Source organism: Meles meles, chromosome 7, assembly GCF_922984935.1.
Source record: "Meles meles chromosome 7, mMelMel3.1 paternal haplotype, whole genome shotgun sequence".
In the NCBI taxonomy this organism is placed as follows: Eukaryota; Metazoa; Chordata; class Mammalia; order Carnivora; family Mustelidae; genus Meles; species Meles meles.
This window is the reverse complement of record NC_060072.1, coordinates 71,378,798-71,404,171: the sequence shown is the minus strand read 5'-3', so window position 1 is coordinate 71,404,171 and position 25,374 is coordinate 71,378,798. Positions and strand designations below refer to the sequence as shown.

Below are 25,374 nucleotides of genomic sequence, written 5' to 3'. Positions count from 1 at the left end.
TCCCATTTGATATTTACAAGTGAAGTATATACTATAAAATCATAAAATGAAATGTCCTAATGTAAAGCATCATTATGAAACATGATGTGAAATCACATTAATAAATCAAGGTTAAAAAAAAAACAACAGAGAATAATATCTCACAGAATTATTTGTGTGTGACAGTGACTTTGCTGCTATAGCTATTACTTTACTCAAAATTAACCTGTACATGCACTATATTAAAACTTCTGGTCCATGAAGACCACAATATACCATTGCTTTAAAATTAAATTTTATTTGGGGCACCTGGGTGGCTCAATGGGTTAAGCCTCTGCCTTTGTCTCAGGTCATGATCTCAGGGTCCTGGGATCGAGCCCCGCATTGGGCTCTCTGCTCAGCAGGGAGCCTGCTTCCCCCTCTCTCTGCCTGCCTCTCTGCCTGCCTTCTTGTGATTTCTCTCTCTATCAAATACATAAATAAAATCTTTAAAAAAGTAAATTTTATTCAACAAATGTTATAATTATTACCAAGTTTTAAAAACCATGTTCTACTGTGATAATAAAGAAAAGCAGACCAGATCTTCAGTGTACATGAAGTACAGAACATGCAATGTCCATTACACAGCTGGAATGATCTTAAAAGGGGAGTTTGTACATTTCCTAATGTCCCAGCAGTGGGGACAATAATTTGAACTACATATTTGCACATATTCCTGGTGAATCACGGTCAAAGTTCTTTGTCCAGGTTAAGCTGTACTCTGAAATGTATTTACCTCTTAATAATACAAAAAGGCCTTAAGAGTTTTGGGGAGATGGAAGCCAGAGTACATGTTCTCAAATGATCCCGTCACCTTCCCAATTCACCCTCTGAATTAATACATTAACTGTGAAAGGCATCTGTCAGGGGACTAGAGCAGGATTAAAAATAAATTCTTGGGAGTTTTTTTTTTTCTCTTTCAATGCTTCCTAAATTTTTTTTCTCTGTGTATTTCTTTCAACTGTTGAGGCTACTCTCAACCCTGTTACTCTTTAGATATTTCCAATATGGTATTTGGGGAAGGGAGAACAGGAACCATTTTCTAGGTGATCCAGCAAAAGACAAAACATTGTTATTTTGAGGGTAAATTACCTGTGTCAGTTTTCTCCTTAATACTTTCTAATAGAAAATATGTGTTGTCTTTTCCCTGAGTAATCTCAGGGAGAAGTACTTTATGGTTACTCTTCCATCTTCTTTCAAAGAGAGTTTAATACATTATCATCTGAGATCTTGAGATCTTACAAACACAAAAACATTTCAAATTTAAATTTTTCTGCTTTTCTCTTCCAAGATGAAGAATAACTTGTTTGACTCTTTTCCTTTCCAATCCTTTTCCATGTTTTCTCAAGAAATGTTTCCTTGGGGGTGCCTGGGTAGCTTAGTCCATTAAGCGGTCGACTCTTGATTTCGGCTCAGGTCAGGATCTCAGGGTCCGTGGATTTTGAGCTCCATGATCAGTGGGGAGTCTGCCTGAGGATTCCCTCATCCCCTTCTGCCCCACCCCCTGCTCATGCCCCCTTTCTTTCTCTAAAATAAATAAATCTTTAACGCCCAGAGAGTCAGTCTTCATTAAAAATAATAATAATAATAATGCTTCCTTAGTTCCCAAAACAAAACTATTTCTAAATAGTCTTACTTCTAACACTATCATTATCTTCCCATCTTTCATGAAAGTCTCATTGGATGAATGATATATCTAAAATTACCTCCATACTGTTCCGCATTATAACAGTTACTGACATTTCAATAAAACATTTCCTGGATGCCCTGTCTGTACTTATCTTTTTAGCTGTATTTCAGGTGCCCCTTTTTTGGAAAACCCCTCCCAGGATCTCTCATCAAAGGTAACATCTTTGTCCCAATACTTTCCAATGCACTTGTCTGTAACTCTGTAAGGCTTTGTACCATAGAATATGGTTATCTATTTTATAAGACTATAGGCTAGCTGAGTATAGCATATCTCTCTTATAAATCTTGGTATCACTCACGGTTCCTACTCTAGATACCCAGGCATGCTTGTTGAATGAACGAATGGCTAACTATATGTGTGTTATTGATTCTTATCAATCCTACCAGACTCTCATCTCCTTGAAGATCCAGAAGTTAACCCAGTTATGAGCACATAATAGATATTCAGTTAATGTCACCAAAGGAAAAGTAAAACTCTAAATGGCAAGACATGTAGCTTCTTCAAAAGGGTACCTTGCTTTTGGGTGGTGGGCTGTTTGTGCTCTTGTCTGTGTGAATGCTGGTAGGAGATACAGCAGCACCGAGGTTGCCTTGGGGTATGCCTGGGAGCTTTCCTCCTGGAGATACCTGCATGGCAGCGAGCTGGGCAGCGTACAGCTGCTACAGGAGGCGTAGGGAGAGAGAAGGAGAGAGGGAAGAAAGACCGTCAGTGATAAAGTAAGTGCACCTCTCGGAAGGACCTCTATTCCAACGTGGTAGTTTTCCTGCGGGTGTTCTTGTTTACGGCGCTGGAACATGAAAAGAAAGAAGCTGTCACCTCAATGTTCATGACTTCCTTCTCTGGGGAGAAATGACAGATACCACATATAAGGGATTTCAGCTTCAGGACGTCCAAGGACTCAAAACAAATAACAGTCATTCATATTTACTCTTTCCCAATGTCTGGGGAAGACAAGCATGTCCCATATTCGGTCAAGACCTCTTTTTGCTCTATTTTAAAATGGGCACAGTGCGCTACAAAAGGACACAGCTTCATATGCAAAGTAATTTTCTTACTATCCGTATGGGTTTAAGTGTGGCAATACCTCCATTTTTTGACTTGTTGCAATGGACACCTGTAACTTTTTTTTCCCCCCCCCTAATCGTTGGTTGTATAGAAATACAAAAAAGCCATTGAGGAGAATGAAAGGAGTGTATTTGAAGAACATTATCTGGTCAGTCTACCCACCCTTAAAAAAATTAACTGGATGCTTGCCAGAAGTCCACTTTATGTCATGATATATAAACACAGACAAACCTGAAATTATCTTGAGGATTAAGGTTTTAAGAATTCTGTCTGAAACATGCAATCTTCCACTAAGTCACCACATAGTAATTCTTCTTAAATAACCAGTAAAAAAATTCTTCAACAAATCAATTTAATAATAAAAGAAAATTTCACTTTGATAATAATTGTCATATGATAGGGTATCTTAAACAAGGAGGTTGCTTAAGATTCAAATAGTCACCTCAAATGTTTAGGTTAATTCTCTTTTCATCTCCATTTAGCAGTTTGTGAAAATTTTAAGATCTGGTTGGAAAAGAAATTAACATGTGTGTGTGTGTTCAAGCTATAACTTCTGTAATAAAAAGACTGATACCAAAGGAAAAAAGCTCTCAAAGGAAAGTACTGTGACATAGCTTATCTTGATCTTTCTCTGAAAGAAATTTCAAAAGGATAAAACTGCTCAGGATAAGCCAGAGACCCTGATAAGTGAGGTCTCTTTAGAAATGAAATATTGGAAACTGAAGGCAGGCATATAGTTACATGAAAATACACATACATTATTCACAGTTTCCAAATACTATGGTCTAAATGAAACAGATCATTAAAATTATTGATAAAATTATGGGTTTTTTAAAAATGACAATTAACATAAGATGTATTTCAGACAAAGAAACACCAGAGGAGTATATTTGTACTATCAATAACGAGTGTTCCTTCTCTCCAAGTTCTGTGTGTGTGTGCGTGTGTGCACGCACACGTGCATGGACACAAATTGTAATAATTATATTCTTTATTTCAGTCTGTGAGAAAGAAAAATTTATGATTTAATTCATAAGTCTTAGATTGCATAAATTAGAGTAATAGGTTATGATGTCAAATATAATAGAAGTTTATCATTTTTTTAAGTATCAGATTTGATCCATTTCCCACTCTTATGTTAAAACCTTTGCATTATTTTCTACAATTCAGAAAAATAGTATTTTTATGCTCATCCTAAGCTGTTTATGAAGTTACTAAAAAATAATGAGCATCTCAAGACACCACTTTACAGAGTAAAATTTTGTCCACTCAAATATATGCACTGAATTTCATATAGTGAATAAAAAAGAAAACATTTTAAAAATAGCCTGGATAGTTATATTATATATTATAAATTTCATGTTGTATTATATATTATATCCTTGTCCTTAAAAATTATTTCAGTGGGTATTACTCTTAGAAGCTAACAATCTACATTACTGAATTTAAGATTGCCTCATAATTACTAAAGATTGACGAGATATTTTAATATCTGTAGGTAAAAAGAAAAATGTGAACAAAGTAACTATGCAAAATTTTAATTTGATTACTAAAGAATTATTTCATAATTTGAAAAAATATTGACTATTTTTGCTATTTAGATAACTAAATAGATGGAACAATCACTCAAAATGTGATTCAACGCTCAAATATCAATCTCTATAGACAGACCCACAACTTCCAAGAAGTATAAGAACTATAACTGAAAAACAAGCATAAACATACTCTGCAATACTTTATTGAAATTAAAGGTTGCAGATGACATACACTTGGAATAAGAAACGTCATACACATTCTTTCCTCATTCAAGTAAATGCATTATTTTATCTTTTTAATTATGAAATTAAGGTTTATCTTAATTAAACTGTCCTAACAGATGCTTTTGAGGAAAAAAAAACCCTATATTTGTAAAATAGATAGACCCGTTTAAATATTTTTACAAGAACAGTATGGTATCACCCACTTTGCTGGTAATTTTATGGACTATAGAGATCTAAAGTAATTTATGATGAAAATGTCAGATGCGTATTAGTCAATCAGAGTATGGTTAACAGTTAGGTAGCTCTTCATTCCTCTCAATCTCCCACATCCTTTTCCTCATATTTGGCTTTCTCCTGCTTCACCAAGTTTTGGAAGTAGGAAATATCTATTTATAATACATTTTATTTTGTGTGAAATATATGTGTTCCTTAAATTTACATTATATTACAGAAGCATTAAAAAGGCCTCAAGTCTCAGAGAATCTAACACACTTCAAGTCTGCACAGGTAAAATAAACCAGAAATTTTAAGACTTCTGAGTCCTAACTTAATTCACAAGGTAAGAGGAAATTTCAGTAGTTTCAAAGAAGCTGACTGTATTTCTCATAGCTGGCTACTATGTTAGGCTGGGCAACATACCAAAAAGAAAAAAAAAAAAATGTTGCTGTGACTTATTTTAATACAACCTTTAAAAAAATTAAGTTCACTTATCTATGCATGTGTGTGCTGACTAATTTTATAACAAGGGAATCAAGACACGATGAATATTTTATTTCACTTATTACATGCTCTTGAACCAAAATCAAGAATAACAATAGTTATTTGTATTGAATGAGATCTACAATCACAAAACGACTGGTTGATCTTGTTGAGATGGAAGGGTCATAGACTGTAGTGGCAATTGGAAGGCCACCTGAATTTAAAAGCATCCTGTGAATTACAGAACCCACTTCCACATGATAGATACACCTATAATTGTGTGTGTACCTGCATCTTAACTACACAAATTTTTTAAACAAAAATCTGGCTAACATTTTTCGTTAAAAGGTTGCAGATAAACCCAGAATTAAATATAAGGTGCATTATGATAAATATACTTTTATGAAAAAGTTAGGTTGTTCTAAATATCAGAAACAAATTGGGAGATCCTAAGCATAAAAAGCTAGAGCTTAAAGAGAGCACTCACTTCACAAGGTTAACCAGACTAACAGAGTAACTGTTTTGCCTTGCAGAGTAACTTTACTCCTTTATCTTGAAACTCTTGTGTTATGGATTTATTTTAATCTCTAAAACTCCCCAATTCCACAGATCATTAGGTTTTCTACTCTTTATATTACTTAAAATATTGCATTCCTATTCCCTTTCCCTTCCTTTATTCCTATACATACTTCAGACAATGATTTCCTTTTCTTTCTTTCTTTCTTTTTTTTTTTTTTTAAGAAAACAATCATAAAATTAAGCCGGAATCTATCCACTGATTACTTATGGTCTTCCCGGTGCTCATGTGTCTGTAAGTGTGTGTGTGTGTGTGTGTGTGTGTGTGTGTGTGTGTGTAAAACTCACTTTTGTTTCAAATTGTTCCATAAACCCACATTTTTTGTCTCTTTAACTCTTTCAAGTACCCGTGGTTTTCTACTTCTAGTGCACTTCTACTGAAACAGTAAAAGTAAGGCAAACCTCAATTCTAATACCAGTTCTGAAGTAGTGACCTTGGGCAACTAAACTGAGCCTCACAATTCTTTAATTTGCAAAATTCAGGGTAAATAAAACTGACCTTACAGGGTTGCTGTGAGAAATAAATCACATAGTGTGTATAAAATACTCGGAAAAACACATGGCAAAGAAAGCTTTATCAATATGCAATAGTTCTAATTATTAATTAATTAATTAATTATACCAAGTAGGGAACTGACTAATGCACTGACTTCTTACTATATACTCTGGACTGTGCTAGGTACAGTGGAGGATTACAAGCAATGTATAAATATGGTTTCTTCTATATGTCAAGATTGATAAACATAAAACAATGAGAGTATAAGTGTACTATAACTATATGCCACTTTTAAGGGCGTGAAGGGAAAGGAAATGAGTCAGTGTGAAGTGATTTTTCATAGAAGAGCTGTAACTAAGCTGGAAGTAAAAAAGGAGGTGGCATTCTAGGAAGGGAGAAAAATTTAAAGGTACAGGAGAAGTAATGAGGTAGCTTTTGCAAAGGGAATACAGAAGATGTGTGGAACAGTGAATGGGAGAAAGGATAGTGACCTAAGAAACTGGGTTTGTAAGCTAGCTCACCTTATAGAAGATCTTCAAACAAAGATAAAGAGTTTACATTTAGTATGTAGGCAAGAGAAAGGTACTGAATTTTTGAAAGCAATATAAGTGATGGTTTTAACTAGAATGAAGATATGACAAGGTATCAGTTATGAGCTTATCGACATTTAGTAGCAATAATTTTAATGGTAACTTGAGTTGAAGTAACAGTTGTGAAAATGAAGATGGAAAAAAATGATACCAAGTTCACAGCACAGTGGGCACGTAAATGACTACAAATTAACTGGGGAAAAGAGAAAAGAAAAACAGGGTGAATAGTATAATTTATAGAGTCTTTATTGCACAGATACAATATGCACATATTCTCATTTGTGTATATAGGCATTATACTATCTTGCATAACAGCTAAAACACACGTATTTTCTTCTTCTTCTTCTTCTTTTTTTTTTTGAAAAAAAAAAAAAAGAAAAAGAACTAAGTCACACAGAGAGACTTCCCTGTAATTGGTATTGTGATAGTGAAAATGTTAGAACCATTCCATCATGGGTTTCCCCTAAAGTATAGCTCATTAAACTTTTTTTTTAAGTATTAAGAGTATAATACAGTGTATCTACAACAACAGGAGCTTGAATTATATTTCTTTTAGTGAAACCTAATCAGTAACCCCTTCCCACCCCCACTGTAATGTACCACATGTATCAAAGCACTATTAGGCAATGGGTTGATAGTTCCTTAGTAGGCATTCTTCCTGTTGAGCTATAATGGTACAGTGTAGGGTCAAAACAAAAATCTGATGGGATGATAAGGAATATTTTAACTTATGCTAATTAATTGCTGCTAATTTGGGGGAAAATAGTACAGTTACATTTGGACAACTTGGCTTTTAACCCACAATTAAATACAATTGTACTTTCTTCCCAAGACAGCCATTTTTACTCAGCTCTCCTAAGGTAGTGGCTGGTACTTCTCAGTGCAAGGGGTGGAGAAGTTCCACAAAAGAGACTTTTAAATTCTAAGGTAAACTATTTAATTTCTTCCTTGAGATGGTAAATTCTTGCCACTTTTCCTTAATAGGTTATTTTCCCCAAATTGTTGAAAATACAACATTTCCCGTTGCTACTAGCCTAGGGCCCAAATGCCATCTGGAGTATTTGAATTGAAACTATTATGCACTGACAAAAATATCTATTACTGGTTGGTCCCTCAAACCATTTACTGAGTAGTAAACTCCTTGAAGGCAAGGATTTTGTCTCTATTATTTAATGCTTTCTCAAAAAATCCTAAAGGCAAGGAAAAGTAGAGATAAATAAGGCTGAAATGACTACATAATACCATTAATTTTTAACAAATGTAGATCTCTAGTATGTATTTAATATATTTTTAATGATGGCAGTGACTGTATGTGACACAAATTTTTAAAACCTGAATGGAAATGGCATGTTTTTGCTACTTGAAGAATTAGAGAAAAGACATAATGGTGATGTTGATAAAAACTTCCCATTCATCCATTTATTTCATTTACTCAAAGGAACAAAAAAACAATGAATTTCAAAATCTTATCAGCATAAGAACAAAATATAGCATCATATACTTACTGTAGCTGTAATCATAATAGTAAATGAAGAAGTCAATATGGAATTATGAACCCAGAAAAAAAGTGGATAAGGATTATTAGAAAAAAAAGTTAGTATCTTTTAAAAAGACAATAGAACCAGGAGTTCAAGCACAGAGGTACTATTACTGTTTTGGAAAAATCAAATAGGAAATGCCTTCTGATAAACGGATATACCCTATTTACTCACTGGATCCTAAGTACTTATTATTCAAAGAATAAAGAGGTATTTAGTAGGGGCTATGGTTGTGAGATAGAAGCTCTTTTTGAGGAATTTTTTTTTTTTCTTGGTTCGTTCAAAGCTAAATTTTCTATTTGAACTGTGATCTATTATCAGGTCTCCCTTTTACGTGCCCAAGCAAACTAAATAAAGGCACGGGAGACAGGGAGGACACCACATACTAGCAATACTAGCAATTACTCAGAGCTAGTAGCATAGGACGGTGTATAGTTTGATCCATCTGTCTTACCTTCTCTACTGCAGGCATGGAGTAGAAGATGGGGACACATATCTCTTTGAGAATATAGTGCAAAATAAGTCATGCCCACCATTGTCTCTTTACCTCTACCCTCCCTTTCTCTGACTCTTCACATCTCTCCTCTCCAAATCACAATGTTCATCATACCAGATAGGAAAGCTGCATGCAAAAAGCATGTAAAGGAAAAAAATTAAAATCATGACTGGAAATGTTGGCTTTCCTAAATGTTCTATCATAAAACATACCAATTCTTCAGGTAAATTTGTAAACATTTATACTGCCATTATCTGAATGAGGAGTGCTAACAGACTACACACCCATTTAATATAATTTTTGCTAAATTAATTGCTTAAAATTATTTCTAGAAGTAGAATCATTTTCTCCAAATGAAGTATCATATAAACATCCATACATGAGGAGAGGGAAAAAAAGAGGTACATTGTATAAATGAATTTTACATATATTTTTAATATTTAATCAAATGATACCAAGAATTTCAATAGGGATAGGGATGGAAGTTGAAGTTCTTTATCAGCCGTGGGGGTCGAGAAAGCCCTTACTCGGAAAATAAGTAGTAGTCACTTCTAAACTTTCACATTCGCAAACATGCAAACATGTATAATCCTAAATTTTCAAAAAGAACTTTATAGAGCTAACCGCCCCCCCCCCCCCAATTAATAGTCTCTTGAAGTTCAAATGCATGTACAGAAACGGCAGAAGATTTTTATCTGAAGTCCAGGGACTGATATCTAGCAGTAAAAGTTAACATACACACAATGTGTTAACTACCTGGATTAGAGATTTTCAAATGCATGTATCATCATTGATCATATGACTTTTAAAATAGGTCATTGTGAACTCCTAAAAAGAAGTACGTTAGATGTGATGTGTAAGAAAAACATTTGTTTGTTTTTTTAAGGGAAGAAACAAGGAGTACATTTGTGAGGGGAAAATTCAGAAAGCAATTTCAAGGCTCCATAAGTGTTATCTTTATAGCTTAATTTCAGCTTCTTAATGTAACTTAAATGTGGAGTTTAAAGAGAAACTAATGTACTGGAGAAAATCTTTCAAAACATATCAGCATGTTTCAATGTGAATAAATTTGCATTGCACATTATTTTTCATAATGTTTTCCTCACAGAAAATTATCAAAGAAACTTGAGTTTAAACATGGACTTCTTTCCCTAACACTTCTTTCCCTAACAGTTTCTTCTTTTTGATGTTATTCAAGTATACTGCAAGAAAAATGGGATAGGCCTTAAATTTGCTGGGTCCCAGGGAAGAAGTGCAAAGAGAAACTCACATGGCCAATTTATGAACTTTATTTATGAACTAATTTATGAAACTCACAAACTAAGCTAATGCAGTATTTATTAAAACATTTCATTCTCCCATCTTGACAAACATACCTTCAAGACTCCTGAATGCAAATGAAAACCACAATGAGATACCACTTTACACCTAGTAGGATGGTTATTACAAAAACACTAGAAAATGACAAATGTTCGCAAGAATGTGGAGGGATCAGAACCCTTGTTGATTGCTGGTGAAAATGTACAACTGTGCAGCTGCTACAGAAAACAGTATGCTATTTTCTCTCAAAATTATACGCAACTATCCTATGACCCAGAAAACTCACTTCTGGGGATATATCCCAAAAACTGAAATCAGAAACTGTAACAGGTATTTGTACACCCATGTTCAGAACAGGATTAGTTATAACAGCCAAAAGATGGAAGGGAACCAAGTGTTCATCAATGGAGGGATGGAGAGCAGTGGAATATTATTCAGCCTTAAAAACGAAGGAAATTCTGATACCTACTGGATGAACCTTGAAGATATTATGTTATGCTCTGTGAAATAAGCCCACCATAAAGGGCCAGATATTGTATGATTTCATTTATACGAAGTGAGGTAGTCTAGAACATTCAACTTCGCAAAGACAGAAAGAATGGTGCTTTCCAGAGACAGGAGGGAGGAGGAGAAAGGGGCCTAATTCTTTAATGGGTACAGAATTTCATTTTGGGAGAATGAAAGTTCAGGAGATGGATGGTGGCGATGGGTGTGCGGCAGTGTAAATGTGCTTAATGTCAGGGACTGTACTTTTAAAGATGGCTAAAATGGTAAATTTTGTATATGCACATTATTTTTTTAAAAGATTATTTATTTATTTATTTTTAAAGATTTTATTTATTTATTTGTCAGAGAGAGAGAGAGAGAGAGAGAGTGAGCACTGGCAGGCAGAGGCAGAAGCAGGCTCCCTGCCGAGCAAGGAGCCCCATGTGGGACTCGATTCCAGGACGCTAGGATCATGACCTGAGTGGAAGGCAGCTGCTTAACCAACTGAGCCACCCAGGCGTCCCTTGTTTATTTATTTGACAGAGAGAGAGAGAGACTACAAATGCGGGAGAGGCGAGCAGAGGGAGAGGGAGAAGCAGACTCCCCACTAAGCAGGCATCTGGATCCCAGGACCTCGGGATCATGACCTCAGCCAAAGGCAGATGCTTAACCGACTGAGCCACCCAGGTGCTCCTGTGTTATGCATATTCTCCCGCCAGTCCACATACAAATAATCAGGAAGGCAGGCTCAAACTTAGATTCTTGATCTCTTTGGGGTTCCATGTGTAGACCCACAGTCTGCACTCCCTCTTTCCCTGTCCCCAGCTCTATTCAACAGAAGATGCTTGGCTTTTGCCCTAGATGGCCTAAATTTCTTGTCTGTGATTGACCTGCAAATGCCTTCCAAGGTAGGGCCCAGAAGGGGCCATAGCTCCCAGCTCTGCTTGACATGTTTCTTTAAGAACGTCCAAGATAAAGTTAAAGATAAACAGAACATGCAAAGTACAGAGTTAACCTTTAAATCAACCAACAAAACAAGCCTATATGTATTTAAGATCTTTCTATATATTACCGAGGGCACTTTTTAGAAAACAGACTCTCCCCTTCCCTTTTTAAAATAAGAGACTTAAGTTCCTGCTCCTTCTCTGAGGCAGGGTGTGTGGTTATTCTGTTGTACAGCGCCCACTACTGGAGCAGTCGTCAAAGAGCCCAAACAAACAGACGTGGGTTTCTTTCACCGGGTTCCTGCTTCTGCGGTCCCTCCATGCTGTAGCATGTATTACTGCCCTGCTCCATTGTACTGCTGAATAGTATTCCTTCGTATGGAAATATCATACGTGTGTGTGTGTTCATCCAGTCGACGGACATTTGGATTGTTTCCAACTTGAGGCTACCATGAATAACCCTGCTATGGAACATTCCTGTACAAGTCTTTGTGTGTTTTCCTTTCTCTTGACTCACTGATTCCTAGGACTGGATTTGCTGTCATTGGGTATGTTCATGTTTACTTTTTTAAGAAACTGCCAAACTTGTCCAGAGTAACTGAATCGTTTTTATACTTCCACTAGCAGTGTTATCAAGGTCCCAGTTTCTCTCTATCATCATCAATACCTAGTATTGTCTGTCTTTTTTGATTATAACTATTCTAGTAGGAGAGAACTGGTATCTCATTATAGTTTAAATCTGCATTTCCTTAGTGATGAATGACACTGAGCAACTTTTCATGTGCTTCTTAGCCATTTCTCTGTCTTCTTTGGTAAATGCCTACTCAGATTTTTGTTCTTTCTAAAAAACGGGTAGTCTTACTATTGGTTGTAAGAGTTCTTAATATTCAAATTTGATTGTAAACAGCAAAGCCTACCAGAGAAACTGAGTGAGGGTCCAGTTTAAGAGCAGTGTATAGATACTATGAAAAGGTTCATAAAGATAAAAATACAATGACAGTAAAAGAGTAGCAAAAATAAACATATTTTCCACTCATATAAATTGATATACTTTCACAATGATAATGTTTTTATTCTTAATTTTTAAAAATCCTATGCAGTCGAGGTTGTAAAGGACTGTGCACTCATTGTACCCCATCAAGGAATACTAGCATGGTCAAGCAAGTTGATCACTTTTATTAAGCACGAAGGTAACTTCCAGAAAAAAAATAAAGACTAGATAGGGCTAGCTCTCAAGACTGAGACTCTTGAGGGTGAAAGGCTTGGTTGAGGTAGGGTTCTCTCCTAACTTCCTTGATGGTTAACCCCTAGAAGTAGGGTGGGGAGAGGTGGTGTGGAGCATTTCTCCTGCTGCTTCACCTTCTTTACCACAGTCCAAGGGGAAAGGTGATTGGAGGAAGGTGCCTACTTGCAGGGGACGTGGGAAGGGTTGTCACTTAATCTCCAGTCTAGAGTTCCAATTGGGGAGTTTTTCCCCAGGGAGAGAAGTCAGTGAACTAGAGTCTCTCTACTAGGAACTAGAGTCACTTGGAGAAGCAAGTTCAAGTAAGTACATACAACATGAGAGATCCAAGATCTGCTGATATTTGAACCTAATTCCTAAGGAGACTTGAGGGCAAGAAAGAAATGTTTCAAACTGAAAGAGTAAGTAAACTTAGAAATACTATGGATTTGTCCAAATGGAAGATAACTAATAGCCAGTATATCAATGACGCAGAATTTTTAAAATGTAGCAAGTTGAAGCTGCTGGAATAGAAGAGTTTCAATATCAGGTTACTTAAGGAAATCACTTCAGTGGCTGAAGCCTCCAAAAGGCTGGAGGGTCTAGAAGGCGGGGGCACCAGGCACAAGGAGAAAATAAATGTTACCCACTTGAGGAAGGGAACTTCCTGCCTTCCAGGAAAATAGCTGACCCCTCAGAAAGCATGTCTGAGGAAGCTAGGGGCTGGCTGGGAGGGGCCTGAGGGCAGAAACTACGGTGATTATGACCCATCCCTTCAATGTATCACTATTGGATGACCTGTCTCGGGAACTCTGAAATACAAAAGTAAAATTCCATCTGGCCAAAGTGCAGTTTGACCATTAAAAAGCTATCGTGAATACATGTGCGAGATGCTACAGCCTCATCTATGTAAAGCTGCTATCACCAAATGCTAATAACACACAATCTTTATCACTTTATTCCAAATTCAGTCCCACTCAGTGTGATACTTGGATGGAATGCGGAGCTATCAATGAGGGGTGGAGTGTTGATAGGGTGTGAAGATGGCATCTTGATAAAAATTAAAGAATACATTTGAACTTACTTAAATTGTAAGACCTTTTTCACAGGTATGATGCTCTCAAGCTGTTTCTGTCACACCGCAGAGACTGAAGCATATAAATAAGAAATGCTTCACATGTACTGGATTTTAAAAGGCTTTCTTCATCTTGCAATACACTGAAAAATCTTGAATAGTTAGAAAAAACATTTTGACTTTTACAATTGAAGCAGTTCCTTAAAGATCCAGATATATTTGAGAGTCACACAAGAAAACACCAACTGATAGTTTATTTCTCTCTCTCTCTCTCTCACTCCCTCCTCGTTTTTTCTACTCCACAAGCCATCTTCATGTACTGCACAGTAATCCATTACAATATGTTCCAACATCTGCCTCCCCATATGATGTATGACCTATTCGATTGACCCTTTTTATGCCGCTCCAGACTTTCTGCTCATGACTGTGGGAGGAAGAACGCTCTGCATCTATTCCTGAGGTCACTAACCAGTAAATACATCTCCATTTGGCAAGGTAAAGGGGACACTGGCTGGAAAGCTCTGCGAATCTTTTATATATCAGTGACTATACTCATAGCTTTAATTAGTTTAATTTATGGGGGGACAAAAAGCCCTGCTGAAATTCCTTTCAAAGTAACGGTAAGAAGAGAATGCTTGTTTAGCAGGGGGAATAATCCTGTTTTCTGTTGTTACCAAATATTTTTATTTAATATAGGGAAGCTGAGTATTATCAGAAAAATTGCTTTTTAAAGTAATCACTTATCTTTGACGAAGTTTGTAACCGTGAAATCATCGTTCATTTTATCCCAATAGATTGGGGGTGGTATGTAATAGTAAGACATTAAAAATAGTGAGCATTTTTTACTCAATAAAAAGAGAGATTAAGTGTGAAGTCATATTAAATCAGACTATATATTAGTTTGTATATTTAAAAAAAAAATACTTCCAGATTGCATACTTGCTGGAAGCTTGAAAATACTTGGCGCATATGGGAAGAGGCAGTGCAAGAACCATGATTTTTTCTCAGGGACTACGAAGTGCCACTCACTTTGCTAGAAGTCTGCATGCTATTTCAGGGATCACCATAACAAGTCTGTGTGTTCAGTGGGGGTGGTTTGATAACTTGACAAAGATTAAACAACTAGTAGTTTCAGAAGTCTGGGTATCCCTTAAAGTTTTCCTTTCTACTACGTGCCATATAGACTTACCATATGGGGGTAACAATGTTGCTACTAAAAATGCTTTCCAAACTTAACATGTATGTGATGAATTCTCTCTATTGCAGTGGGATTCCCCTACCTGCTGGCCAGTGGAAGCAGGGATTTTCCCTAAGCCCTGAGCCAACAATAGTTGACAAGCTCAGGTGTTAAAGGCTTCAAGAGTCAAAGACTTCTTGAGTCACTCGTGACAGAAGTCTCCCCTCCCTGAGGAAAGCATGGCCATTTCACATTTTTTTCTATAGCTGTTTTACTGCTGATACTAATAGATAACACATATGATGGGTTAAAATTACAAAGACTTCTTCCTATGGATTTCTCCCTTACTTTTTCCTTCATTTTTCTGTTGTAAATTTTTATGATTGAGAAAATATTAGATATTATATTAATGTTGGTTATTTAGGTAGATAAACTAAATTAGTCTAAACTTTGAGAGAAATCTGGACACAGAATGATAATAGCGGCAAAAATAATCACAATAGCTAAAATGTATGGGATTCTTACTATGTGCCAGGCCCGTGCTCTCTCTCTCTGAAACTTAAGGACCAGATACTATTCTTATTTTGTGGTGAAAGCCACTGGAGCACAGAGAAAAGTAAAAGTCATTAATCCAAAGATATACAGTAAGAGGCAAAGAATAAGTAAGAATCCAAGTCTTTTTACAGAGCTCGTAACTCTTAACCAAAGGCTTGGGAACATCTTTCCTGGTCATTTAAAAATACAGTAGTGGGCTCTGGGGCTTAGACAACCCCAGGGAGGGCAATTCTAACCGTACTGCTGACAGAGCCTGGGCTCTTAGGATAAGCACTATATGACCACCACTGTGGTGCAGGAAGGACATGAAAAGTACCCAAGAGGACATTTTTTTCCTAGCATTTGCATCTCCTCCTTTTTCTTGGCCATGGCCAGTAAAAAGTGTTTCAGTTTGGCTTACTTCTCAATTCATGGTGTTGGAAGAGAATATAAGAGAGAGCTATGATAGAGTCAGACAGATTGGGAAAGTCTTCTCTATAAATATGATTACTTGGAGGTCAGAAGGATGAGATGATGCAACTATGTACATGAGAAAGGAAAAGGACTTGCAGAACAACCTAGTGGTAGGAGAGCACATGTCAAGTGTAGGGTATTGGAAGGAGGCCAGTGAGGCTCTCCTGTGGTGGCAGAAATGTTCAAAAAGGTAGATAAGGAGCTATAACGGTTAAGAGGAATAATATAATTAGATTTGCATTTCCACAAGATTAGTCTAGATATAATATGGAGAACTGATGGGAAGCGTATGGCTCACTGACACCCCCCTTTTAATGGAATAAGATGAACATAATCACTTTTTTTACATGATTTAAAACTGATTCAAATCAATTATAGATAAATCTGGATATATAATTTTCAACATTCTCAGTCTCATCCTTATTTCAATATTTACTCTTTCTTGTATAATTTATACTAATAATTCATTCATATTAACAACTTTATATTTTGCTTCAATTCATAGTCACTAACCTTGATTCTTTGGGATCATTTAAAAAAGAGTAAGAAAAGTATATTAAAAATAAGCCGTTTGCACTACCTAAGCCACATATTACTCTTAAATCAATTAAAATAACAGAAACACACTCTAATAGTAATTTGCATCTACAATGTGTCTTGAATCATGACAGGCTTCCCTTTCAGTTGCATGGGACACTCTTCTCATATCATCAAAGGAGTCCAGAGAAATAATCAACAATTGTAACTTCTCCTTTCCTGCCTTAAATTGACTGACTCATTCTAGATTTATTTATTGGATGCCTATAACTTACCAAGCATTATTCTAGACATTTAGAACACATTAGTGAACAGATATCTCTACCTTAATAATAGGATTTTAAATGTTTTCCCCCCAAAAGACTTGCAAGACTGTAATCTTTCATTCTGTCTAGTACTTGTCTACCATTTCTCCATATTACACTATTACTTGTGGTTATTATGATTGGGAAGTTATATAATCCATTATTGTTCATATTTGTAAATGAGTATTGCTTTTGAAAGAAGTGAAGTCATTCTTGAAGGTGCATGATTGAGTAATACATGTTTACAACATAGATACACCTTGAAAACATTATGCTAAGTGAAATAACCCAGACACTACAGGAGAAATATTGCCTGACTTCACTTATATAAATAGATAAATTCACAGAGACAGAAAGTATAATAGAAGTTTAATGAAAAGTATAGTAGAGGGGCACCTGGGTGGCCCAGTGGGTTAAGCGTCTGCCTTTGGCTCAGATCATGATCCCAGGGTCCTGGGATCGAGCCCCGCATCAGGCTCCCTGCTCAGCAGGAAGCCTGCTTCTCTCTCTCCCACTCCCCCTGCTTGTGTTCCCTCTCTCACTGTGTCGTTCTCTGTCAAATAAATAAATAAAATATTTAAAAAAATTTTTTTTAAAGTATAATGGAATTACCAGAGGCTGAGGGAAGGGTGAAAGGGAGAATGGCAAGTTATTATTTCATGGTTACAGAGTTTCCATTTGGGATGATTAAGAGTTCTGGAAATAAATAGTAGTGAAGGGATTCTTCTGATTCTGAAGGGATTTAATGCCATTAAATTCTACACTTAAAAATGGTTAAAATAATAAATTTTATTGCTATGCATATTATACCACAAAAGTGGAGTGATTAAGAGGGTGGTAGAAAGAAAAAAACATTGTTTTCCAGTCCCACATTAAGCTTTACTTCTTTAAAACAATTTTTCTAATTTGCTCCCATGTATTGGTTCAATTTGTACATCAACTCAAAAGAACATATTTAAAGGGAGGAAGGAGTAATGGTATTTTAAAGTAAAGGGAGGTTGGAAATATTAGATTCTTTTAAAAAAATTACTAAAAATTATCCTAGGCTTTGGAAACAAATATAAATAAAAGAAAGAAGAGTATGTTCTAAATCACCCCAATTCAGTAAGCCCCTGTCAAGTTAATGGTCGCTCTGAAACAGAAGCTACAAGATCATGTCAACCCTTCATTGACTTTGCAAAAAAGCACAGCATTTGCCAGTTCTACTGTAAAAGGTAGTTCTTTCTTCACTTTCCCCTCCTACTCCAAAGCTAGCTTCTTTTTCATATTCAGATGACTGTTTATGAGCTCAATCCTGTTTCAACTGTCACTCTTTACATCAAGGAAAGATAGATGGGACACACCAACCCCAACCTAAATGACCTTTGGATGTGACAAGAGTTTTAGGTCAGTCTTGCTAAATGGAGGCCTTGGTGTATCGAGACATGCCTTGGGGTGAAATTTACAGTGAATTTATTATCTCCCAATGCCCTTTGGACTGCTTCCCACCATCAAACACTATGGCAGCACTTGGAACAGGAAGAAATACATTAACTGGAATCTGATCGTTTTAAAAGGTTACAGCTGCCCAAATATAATTTAATTTCATACTTGCCCTTTGAGGGTTTGGTGTATATTTTCATTTTATGACTGCAAATGATAAAGCTCTTAAGATTCCAGGCAATAAAAAGAGAAAAAAAAGTGTATTTTAAGGGTTAGAAGTCTATTCAGTTCATACTCAATGAGTGAAGTGACAAATTAGCTTTTTTAAAAAAATCTAACATTTCTCTTTTTTATTTGGACCATCTCTTATTCCTTTTCTGATCCTACACTTCTATGTTTGGTTGAAATTAGTATGTGAACACTGACCTCAGATCTCAGCCAGTGAGAAAATAAAAAGGGTGATAAAGAAAAAATGAAGATAAGTCAACCTGACTTAAAGTGAAAATACTTTAGTATAGAGGACACATTTTTCAGTGCTGTTCTCTCTCATATGATTGGGAAAATTTACCCATTAGAGTACAACAACATGAATCAACTTACCGTTGATCTTGTACTCCTGTAGCATATCACATTTACACAAATTCTAACAAAAGGTTCACAAAATCCTCTATAAATGCCACACCACAGTCTCATTAGATTAATTAATAAATGTTGTTACTATTATTTTATTAACAGAAAGTGGGATGGTGTTACTAATTCAATGGAATTAATCAGAAAAAATCAGAAGCAAAAAATCAGATAAAATTACCTACAGTTTATTATTTTAGCCATCAAAACAAAACAAACAAGCAGCAAAATCCAACTTTGCTCTTTCTCTGTAACTTGATACTTCACCAGAATTCTCAGTTCTCTAAATATCAATCCAATAAAGTTTGAGGCAACATAGTATTTTGGATTCACTACTAATAATAAGAAAAGCCACACAGTGAAACTATTAATCCATATGAACCAAGTACAACTTAAAGCTGTGTGCATGAGCCCAGGCAAATGTGTATGAACACGTATGGTCACATATGCATTCTTTTGTCATTTTTCAATTTAGTCAATATATATTTCTTGAAAGATATTGAGCTAGTTCCTGTAAAGTTTATGCCTTAAACAAATATTTTAGTTTATTTTATGAAGTTGCTCCCAACATGAACAACAAAGAAACATAAAGAATCAGCATTTAAGCATTTAAAACTTAAACATAATTATATATATATATGTAATTATAAATATGTATCTATATTAGCAAATTAATTTCCTCTCGGTAATCACTGTTTTTTAAGCATTCTGCATGATATTTAGTCTGCATACCAATTCTAGCGGTCAGATATTACTAACCCGGTTTATAGTCTATGAGGATGTAGCCTAGCAAAGTTAAGAAACCTGCCTCGAGTAGCAAATCTAGTAGTTACTGAGACCCAAATGTTCTGAATGGTAAAGGGTAATGGGACTTATTCTTCTGTTCATGCATATATTTATCCCTCTTTCAATCAACAAATATTAATTACAGGCTCATCTAAGGTGAGAACAATGAAAAAGCAAACATTATCCAGGAATCAATTCCCAGTTCTTTTAAAAAGGATCTTATTCTCGGGGCACATGGGTGGCTCAGTGGGTTAAAGTCTCTGCCTTTGGCTCTGGTCGTGATCCCGGGGTCCTAGGATTGAGCCCCACATCGGGCTCTCTGCTTGGCAGGGATCCTGCTTCCCTTCCTCTCTCTCTGCCTGCCTCTCTGCCTACTTGTGATCTCTGCCTGTCAAATAAATAAATAAAATCTAAAAAAAAAAAAAGGATCTTATTCTCATTTCTCTAAGGAAGATACAGAAATGACTAGTAAGCACATAAAAAAATGCTCAATATTACTAATCATTAGGGAAATGCAAACCAAAGCCACAATGTGCTATCACCTAACACTTATTTACATGGCTATTATCAAAATGAAAGGAAACAAAATAGCAAAATCACAAGAAAATGACAAATGATGGTGAGGATGTAGAGAAATTGGAACTGTTGTTCATTGCTGGTAGAAATATAACATGGTGTAGTCTCTGTGGAAAACATGGCAGGTCCTCAAAAAAACTAAACCTAAAATTACTGTATGATTCAGCAATCCCACTTCTGGGTATACATCCAAAATACTTGAAAGCAGGGACTAGGACAGATATTTGTATATCCACGTTCGTAGGAGTATTATTTACCATAGCAAAAGGTGAAAACAACCTAAATACCTACTAGTGGATGAATGGGTAAACAACAGATGGCATATACAAGCAAGAGAATATTATTCAGCCTTAAAAGGGAAGAAAATTCTGACACATGGTGAAACTTGAAATATTATACTACATGAATAAGCCAGAAAAGACCAAACATTGTATGATTCCTCTTTATATGAGGTACCTCAAATGGATAATTTATGGAGACAGAAAGTAGAAGGGCAGTTACCAGAGACTTGGCTGAGGGAGTGATGAAAAAGTCAGGAGTTCCTCTTTAATGGGTATGAACTTTCGATTTAAGATGATGAACAGTTGGGAAGATGGGGAGTGGTGATGGTCCTACAACAATGTGGATGTACTTTATGCCACTGAATTGCATGCTAACAAATGCTTAAGATGATAAAGTCTATGTTACAGATACCTTACCATAATAAAAAGTAAATCCATGGAAAGATTTGATAAAAATAAACAAAATTTGGGTCACGATCAAAATTTTAAAAAATAAAATTAAGAGCAGAAATTACATTGTGAAGTCTTTACTCCAGCAAAATCAGATGAGAAGATAACATAAAAAGAAAGCCAAACGAACAAAGCATAAACAAAGAAATGCTGGCATTAAGGACAGCAGACAGAGCTGAAAGCCATGTTAAAATAGGGGGTCTGAAAGCACATCTACTGAACCGTAGTAGCTCGCTCCTCTCAGCTTCAACTCTGCCATCAATGGTCAACCCAGCTTCAATTCCCTAGGCAGCTGATGACACAACTCTTTTCTGAGGTGGCCAAAAAGATCAAGGGAATTTGAGGGATGATAATCAGTTCTACTGGGTGTTAATTTTAGAAACTTAAAAAAAAAAAAAAAAAAGGATTCCATGTAAAAATGAAAAGGACCTTATTCAACAACTTTGACTTATAATCCTAAATGATTTGGGCCTTCCTTCCCAAGAAAGAATCAGGAAAAGTGGGAATTTGCTAACACTGTAGATTATAATGATTTTTTTTAATTACAAAATTCAGACCTGATCTCTCTGTATCTCTAATGTCTCCACATGGGTATAAAAAATGAATTACAAATGGTTTGAGCATGCAGGAGAGCAGCTAGCCAGGGGTTACCACCCACTGTTTGAGATAATAGGAGTATAAAGTTCTGATAGTAGACTATTAAGTAAACAAGGTGAAAAGCAATTCTTTCCATTTCAGCTGATGCTAAGAAACAAATTGTGCTGTACTTTCTTAGTATAAAAATAATGAGCACTGCTTCCCCATCTACATGTTTCCTTTCCAGGAGAACTCACACTTCTTTCCCAATCTATGAAGCATAGTTTGAAAACATACCAGTTCTAATGGGAGAGTGAGTGAAAACATGACTGTTTCAACTGTTAGTGTTCTGGTCTAAACGGAAGCCTCTACCATTGACATATTTGGCTTCATTAATAGAGAAGATGAATTAGGCTAGGCTCTCCTACGATCATTTAGAATGTTATGTATTCTATTTAGACCAAAAGAACAAGGGTCTAGATATACTTGTCCTCTGTTTCCATCCTTGCCATTTAAATATTCCTCATTCCAATTTCTGACTCATGAGCTCAAATGTGAATAACTTCTTTAATTGTTTAATCAACAAGCAAATGCTTCAAAAAAGATAGTCCCTCCATTTTTTTTTTTTCACTGTCATGGGAGACTAACAAGGTAGTTAAAGGCTCAGATTTTGATTAACAAGAGAGAGAAGAAAAGACCTGAAGGAAAGAGAAGAGGGGAAGGAAAAGGTAGAGAAAGATTAACAGAGAAGGGTAGCTAAGAACGAGAGGAAAAGTTAAATGAAGAAGGAAAAATAAAGAAGACATAAAAGTAAAAACAAAGGGAAAATTTCCAAGAAACAGGAACAGAAAGGTCGATTTTTAGAAATAGTTTCCTATTTTAAAACCTTTAGCAGCCAGCACCCAAGGACAACAAAGCTGGTAGTGTCCAAACACTGACAGTGGAACTAAAGACGATGGCATTCTGATTACTGCTAGGAAGTTGTGTTTTTTTTTAATGTGAAATTTTTATTTATTAACTTTTACATAGCTCTTTTCTTCTTGTGTGTAAGTATGCTGTTAGGTTGTCTATTGGATCATCTAGCATTGGTCTGACCTGCTCATCTTTCTTCTCATTCCATGGAGCTAGAATGGGAATAATTAAAACTTTCTTGCCTAATTGGATCTTCAGAGCTAGCCTGACTATTTTCAAATTTCTAAAACATTTCTTTTGAATGCCTCAGATCAATAATTGCCTCATTACCCTTCTCTCATGTTTTCCTTGACAGTACATGAATAAATAGACCCATGAATCAGATAAATCTACTTGTAAGGTGCAAAGGCAACTTCTGGGGATTTCTGGGGCTCCTGGGCACTTTCACTAGTGCTTCTCTTGCTTCATTTTTTCCTCTTCCTCTCTCTTTCTCTCTCTCTATATATTCATATATATATTATATGTATTCATATATATTCACATATATATTTAATATATATATTTCCCTTCATATATATGACAGCTAGAGGAAGAACAGGAACATGCATTTTGCAAATAAGAAAACTTGAGTCATGAGCACATTAAATGACTTGAGACCAGACTCCTACATCACTTCGAAGCCAGGCTGCAACTTGAACCCTTATTTGTTGAGCAGTTTGGGTGGTTAGGAGGATCATGATAGTTAGACATGCTACTTTGGCTGCCTTTATTATGCCCTATTCATTCTTACTCCCTAACTATCCATGTTGTGAAACTCTCCCCATCATAACAAACACTATAACTTTCCAGTAGCACATTGGTTTTCCCTTGTCCATTTCCCAAATGATTGTCAATATCACAAAAGCTCTAGTAATTCATATTCAATGAAAATAGAGAGATTCTATTTATTTTTAAGAAGAATTGAAACATAGGTTTCTTGTAGTCTTGCGTGTAAAGATATTCACATTGAAAATATATTTTATTTCATAAAGACATTCTTGTTAATGACACACTGGACCAGACGGACATCACAAATATATTCAGAAATATATTCATCCCAAAGCAACAGAATACACATTCTTCTCTAGTGCACATGAAACATTCTCCAGAATAGATCACATCCTGGGTCACAATCAGGTCTCAACCAGTATTAAAAGATTAGGATCATTCCCTGCATATTTTCAGACCACAATGCTCTGAAGCTAGAACTCAATCACAAGAGGAAAGCTGGAAAGAACCCAAATACATGGAGACTAAACAGCATCCTTCTAAAGAATGAATGGGTCAACCAGGAAATTAAAGAAGAATTGAAAAAATTCATGGAAACAAATGATAATGAAAACACAACGGTTCAAAATCTGTGGGACACAGCAAAGGCAGTCCTGAGAGGAAAATATACAGCGGTACAAGCCTTTCTCAAGAAAAAAGAAAGGTCTCAAGTACACAACCTAACCCTACACCTAAAGGAGCTGGAGAAAGAACAAGAAAGAAACCCTAAACCCAGCAGGAGAAGAGAAATCATAAAGATCAGAGCAGAAATCAATGAAATAGAAACCAATAAAACAATAGAAAAAATCAATGAAACTAGGAGCGGGTTCTTTGAAAGAATCAATAAGATTGATAAACCCCTGGCCAGACTCATCAAAAAGAAAAGAGAAAGGACCCAAATAAATAAAATCATGAATGAAAGAGGAGAGATCACAACTAACACCAAAGAAATACAGACAATTATAAGAACATACTATGAGCAACTCTACCCCAACAAATTTGACAATCTGGAAGAAATGGATGCATTCCTAGAGACATATAAACTACCACTGAACCAGGAAGAAATAGAAAACCTGAACAGGCCCATAATCAGTAAGGAGATTGAAACAGTCATCAAAAATCTCCAAACAAACAAAAGCCCAGGGCCAGACAGCTTCCCAGGGGAATTCTACCAAACCTTTAAAGAAGAACTAATTCCTATTCTCCTGAAACTGTTCCAAAAAATAGAAATGGAAGGAAAACTTCCAAACTCATTTTATGAGGCAAGCATCACCTTTATCCCAAAACCAGACAAGGATCCCATCAAAAAAGAGAACTACAGACCAATATCCTTGATGAACACAGATGCAAAAATTCTCACCAAAATACTAGACAATAGGATTCAACAGTACATTAAAAGGATTATTCACCATGATCAAGTGGGATTTATTCCAGGGCTGCAGGGTTGGTTCAACATCCGCAAATCAATCAATGTGATAGAACACATTAATAAAAGAAAGAACAAGGGGCGCCTGGGTGGCTCAGTGGTTTAAGCTGCTGCCTTCGGCTCAGGTCATGATCTCAGGATCCTGGGATCGAGTCCCACATCGGGCTCTCTGCTCGGCAGGGAGCCTGCTTCCCTCTCACTCTCTCTGCCTGCCTCTCTGCCTACTTATGATCTCTCACTGTCAAATAAATACATAAAATCTTTAAAAAAAAAAAAGAAAGAAAGAACAAGTACCATATGATACTCTCAATAGATGCTGAAAAAGCATTTGACAAAGTACAGCATCCCTTCCTGATCAAAACTCTTCAAAGTCTAGGGATAGAGGGCACATACCTCAATATTATCAAAGCCATCTATGAAAAACCCACTGCAAATATCATTCTCAATGGAGAAAAACTGAAAGCTTTTCCGCTAAGGTCAGGAACATGGCAGGGATGTCCATTATCACC

The 25,374-nt window shown here is 36.0% G+C and overlaps 1 protein-coding gene across 5 annotated transcripts in view; it reads right to left on the bottom strand.

The window, feature by feature from the left end:
• Positions 1–25,374, bottom strand: part of SOX5 (SRY-box transcription factor 5) — a 999,188-nt gene that overhangs the window by 70,760 nt on the left and 903,054 nt on the right. For 4 of the 5 annotated variants that reach the window (XM_046013235.1, XM_046013233.1, XM_046013234.1 and 1 more), the window contains one exon: positions 2,221–2,367. The exons of the other annotated variant lie outside the window; for it this stretch is intronic. In XM_046013235.1, coding sequence (XP_045869191.1) covers positions 2,221–2,367 — 147 coding nt within the window. The remainder of the gene's footprint in view (positions 1–2,220; positions 2,368–25,374) is intronic. 5 annotated transcript variants of the gene reach the window in all.